The 1,542-nt window shown below is 63.5% G+C and overlaps 1 protein-coding gene across 1 annotated transcript; it reads right to left on the bottom strand.

Annotated features, from left to right (window-relative positions):
• Nucleotides 1–2: 2 nt before the first annotated feature.
• LOC130587992 (protocadherin gamma-A5-like) lies at nucleotides 3–1,511 on the bottom strand (the record flags this gene model as incomplete). The annotated part of the gene is made up of 1 exon (XM_057388951.1): nucleotides 3–1,511. A coding segment is annotated over exon 1 (1,479 nt), but the record flags the coding sequence as incomplete, so codon positions are not given.
• Nucleotides 1,512–1,542: the final 31 nt, after the last annotated feature.

Genomic DNA, 1,542 nt, shown 5'->3' with positions numbered 1-1,542 from the left:
CCCTCCGACAGCCGGTAGCGCACGCGCGCGTTCTGCCCCCAGTCCGCGTCCGACGCGCGCACCGTCAGCACCAGCGCGCCCGCCGCGTTGTTCTCCGCCAGCCGCGCGCTGTAGCGCTCCTGCGCGAACACCGGCGCGTTGTCRTTCACGTCCAGCACCCGCAGCGCCAGCACCGCGCTGCTCTGCAGCGGCGGCGACCCGCCRTCGGCCGCCCGCACCGTCACGTTGTACTCGGASACCTGCTCMCGGTCCAGTTCTCTCGCTGTCACCACACGGTAGTAATCCTCAWAGGAYTTCTCCAACCGGAATGGAGCGCCTACATCAAGTGWGCAGCGCACCTCGCCRTTGSSCCCCGAGTCSCGATCCTSCACRWGYAGTAGGGCCACAACRGYYCCSGCMGGRGCGTCCTCTGAGATCTCGTTCAGCTTGGACGATACTRTGAGTTCGGGCGCATTGTCGTTGACGTCTGTCACCATGATTGCCACTTTTGTCGCATCGAAAAGACCCCCACCATCATGTGCCTGCACCTCCAGTTYGTAYGAATCRCCTTCCTCGAAATCCAGAATCCTCAGCAGCGTGATCTCTCCAGTCTCAGAATCCAGATGGAAAAYATCCGATGCCATGTCYGTCTCYTTCTTCAYAGAGTACTTMACAAGGCCGTTCAGACCCTCGTCSGCGTCCGTGGCCGTGACCGTGAYGAGAACRGAGCCCACGGGMACGTCCTCGGGCACACGCACCGTGTACTCCGCCTGGCTGAACACGGGAGCGTTGTCRTTCGCATCCAGCACMGTCACACGGATCCGAGCCGTGCCCGTCCGTGCCGGATCGCCGCCGTCGCTCGCCCTCATCACCAGCTCGTGAAACGCCGCCTCCTCCCGGTCCAGCGCCTTCGCCAGCACCAGCTCGGGACGCTGATCGCCGCCGGGGCCCGCCTGCACGGCCAGCGAGAAGTGCTCGTCGCCGCTCAGCTCGTAGCTCTGTAGGGAATTCCTTCCCATATCGGGATCATGCGCCCTGGGAAGTGGAAACCGCGACCCCGGGGCAGTCGTCTCGCTCATTCTCAGTTCACTTTCTGCCTGTCGAAAGCTGGGAAGGTTGTCATTAACATCTATTATTTCTACTTCTATTCTGTAAACCTGCATCTCACCCTCCGCTATCAGCTCACAGCGCAACACACATTTCTCCACCAGCCGGCAAAGCTGCTCTCTGTCGATCCTCTCTGCCGTCACTAAATGTCCCGTCTTCCCGTGCAAGGAGAAGTATTGCGTCCTACCTCTTTCTACAACGTGGACCCCGCGGTCTCGGAGCTCCGGCAGCTGCAGCCCCAAGTCTTTGACTGCATCACCCACGAACGAGCCCTTGGGCATCTCCTCGGGCACCGAGTAGCGCAGCTGTCCCCACGCCGCCTCCCACGCTGCCAGCAGGACACCCCAGAGCAGAGCTCGCTGCCCCCGGCCCCAGCGCCTCCCCGCCGCGCTCATCTCCGCCGCGGCACCGCCGGCACCGCAGCACGGCCGGCCGTTCCCCGCTGGTCACTCCGCC

Source organism: Malurus melanocephalus, unplaced genomic scaffold, assembly GCF_030028575.1.
Source record: "Malurus melanocephalus ecotype Western Australia unplaced genomic scaffold, MMel_1.1 scaffold_2970, whole genome shotgun sequence".
NCBI lineage: Eukaryota > Metazoa > Chordata > Aves > Passeriformes > Maluridae > Malurus > Malurus melanocephalus.
Note: the sequence above shows the minus strand (reverse complement) of the source record. Positions and strands in the feature narration are given on the sequence as shown.